Consider the following 2390-nt stretch of genomic DNA (forward strand, 5'->3'; position numbering starts at 1 on the left):
ATGAGAAACCACACAGAACTACGAGAGTTTATCCTCCTGGGGTTGTCAGATGACCCACAGCTTCAGGGGGTGATCTTCATCTTTCTCTTCATCACCTACACGCTCAGCATCACGGGGAACCTGACCATTATCACCCTTACCCTGCTGGATCCTCACCTCCAAACCCCCATGTATTTCTTCCTCAGAAACTTCTCCTTGCTAGAGGTTTCATTCACAACTGTCAGCATACCCAAGTTCCTGGGCACCCTGATTACAGGAGATAAAACCATTTCCTTTAATGATTGCATGGCTCAGTTATTTTTTTTCATTCTGTTGGGAGTCACTGAATTTTACCTTCTGGCTGCCATGTCCTATGACCGTTACATTGCCATCTGCAAACCTCTGCATTACATGACCATCATGAATCCCAGAATCTGCATACTCCTTGTCTTCTCTTCATGGCTGATTTCATTCTTAATCATATTCCCTGCGCTCATCTTGCTCTTAAACCTTAATTACTGTAAGTCTAATATTATTGACCATTTCACCTGTGATTATTTTCCCCTGCTACAACTTTCTTGTTCAGACACAAAGTTCTTAGAGATACTGGGGTTTTCCTGTGCTGTGTTTACTTTAATGTTCACTTTGGCATTAATAATTCTGTCCTACGTATATATCATCAGAACAATTTTACGAATTCCTTCTACCAGTCAGAGGACAAAGGCCTTTTCCACATGTTCATCCCACATGATTGTCATCTCCATCTCCTATGGCAGCTGCATTTTCATGTACATTAAACCCTCAGCAAAAGACAGAGTGTCTCTGAGCAAGGGAGTTGCTGTGCTGAACACCTCAGTAGCCCCCATGCTGAACCCCTTTATTTACAGCCTAAGGAACCAGCAAGTCAAGCGAGCCTTCATGGACAGGGCAAGGAAGATTGTATTTTTCTCAAGCAAATGAAATGCTATGGTGTCACAAATTAGACACACATATTGCATGGCAATTTAAAATACACAAACATGAGATCTGAGCAACTTCTTCAAATTAAAATGGCCTTTCTGTCATCCTTATTCATTCTTTCTTTCTAACAGGTTACAAGCAGAACTAATATATTTCTCATTTGGTTGAAATAACTTCATACGTCCTTCTGGCTCCTGTTCTTCTGAACCCTTGGTTAGCTGCAACTTCTTGATCATTAGTTGTTTTAACTTGTAAAGTTATATTTTGCATTTTGTTTAGGAAAATAACTATCACCTGGAATAGAGGAGACCTGTAAATATTGATGTGATATTTTCCTTACTCTATGCAGAAAATATAATTTTGTGATTTTCATTGATCTTTGTTCAGAAATCCCTTCACCGTCTTGCATTTTCTCTAGGAAAAAAAATTCTTGAAATGCCATATGATTTATTGAAAAACTTGAAATCTTTCATTTAAAAACCAAGAAACATTGCTCACTAAGTAGGGTGTGTTCATACAATGTATCTATTGGTTAAAAAAAAAGCATAGCTATTTAACATATATACTTTCGTAGGCATGGTGCTAAATACATCTCCATATTTCCAAATCCCATTATGACTCGAAGATATAGGTAGATGTACAAGTAGATGCATATATACATACTTATGTATACACATACTGTAGAAAGTAGTGAGGAAATAGTGTCTTAGATATGCAGAATAAGTTTAACTTCTCTAATTCCATGGAATGTATGCTTCACTTTCTGACTATGCTGAAATATATATGTATAGCTCCTTTTCTAGTTTTGGACTAGTTTGAAACTGGGCGTGTGTCTAAATTATTTGAAGCCTAAAGAACAAAATCATTTAAGTTTTGTAGAAAATAAAAACTTCATAACAGAACAAAATTTTCCATTTCATATAAAATTAGAATTTCACCTGTTAACATAGTCTTTCACTCATTCTACTTAAGGTATTAAGTGCCTAAAGTATTTTGGAAAGATGTATGTGTGTTTATGTATGTGTGTGTGAGAGAGAAAATGAAAGATTATGGATACAATAAAGTATTCTAAATAATATAAACCACTTTTTAGTAATAGAAAATATACTATAATCCTAATTAGTGCTGCACTAATCCTAATGATTTCTGTGCAAAACATTCAACTGAGAAATAAAGTACAGGAGTTGTTGAGAAAAAAATAAAATAAGTAATAGAAAATCGAAGGGCATTCAAAATGTAAGAGAAAACTTACGACTTCTCAATTTCATCCTATCTGAAGTATAATTTGTATGTGAAAGAAGGCAAATGTTTGACAAAGTTAGGGTTTCTATAGCATCTCAACATACTTCCCCATTGGTAAATCAGGTGTCAGATAAATCTGTCATATATGATGTACCATAGGGATGGAAATGAACCTGTCAAGTACATAGCATAATTAGCTATCAATAAAT

At 35.4% G+C, this 2390-nt stretch overlaps 1 protein-coding gene across 1 annotated transcript; it reads left to right on the forward strand.

Moving 5' to 3' along the window:
• LOC113257450 (olfactory receptor 6C1) lies at nt 1-939 on the forward strand. The gene has a single exon (XM_026501601.3). It carries the CDS (start codon nt 1-3, stop codon nt 937-939), a length of 939 nt encoding a protein of 312 aa, XP_026357386.2.
• The last annotated feature ends 1451 nt before the right edge of the window (nt 940-2390 follow it).

Source organism: Ursus arctos, unplaced genomic scaffold (assembly GCF_023065955.2).
Source record: "Ursus arctos isolate Adak ecotype North America unplaced genomic scaffold, UrsArc2.0 scaffold_26, whole genome shotgun sequence".
NCBI classification, from domain to species: Eukaryota; Metazoa; Chordata; class Mammalia; order Carnivora; family Ursidae; genus Ursus; species Ursus arctos.

Bases quoted from the DNA above. Each gene is read 5' to 3' on its own strand.
- LOC113257450 (XM_026501601.3), top strand. From the start codon at position 1: ATGAGAAACCACACAGAACTACGAGAGTTTATCCTCCTGGGGTTGTCA.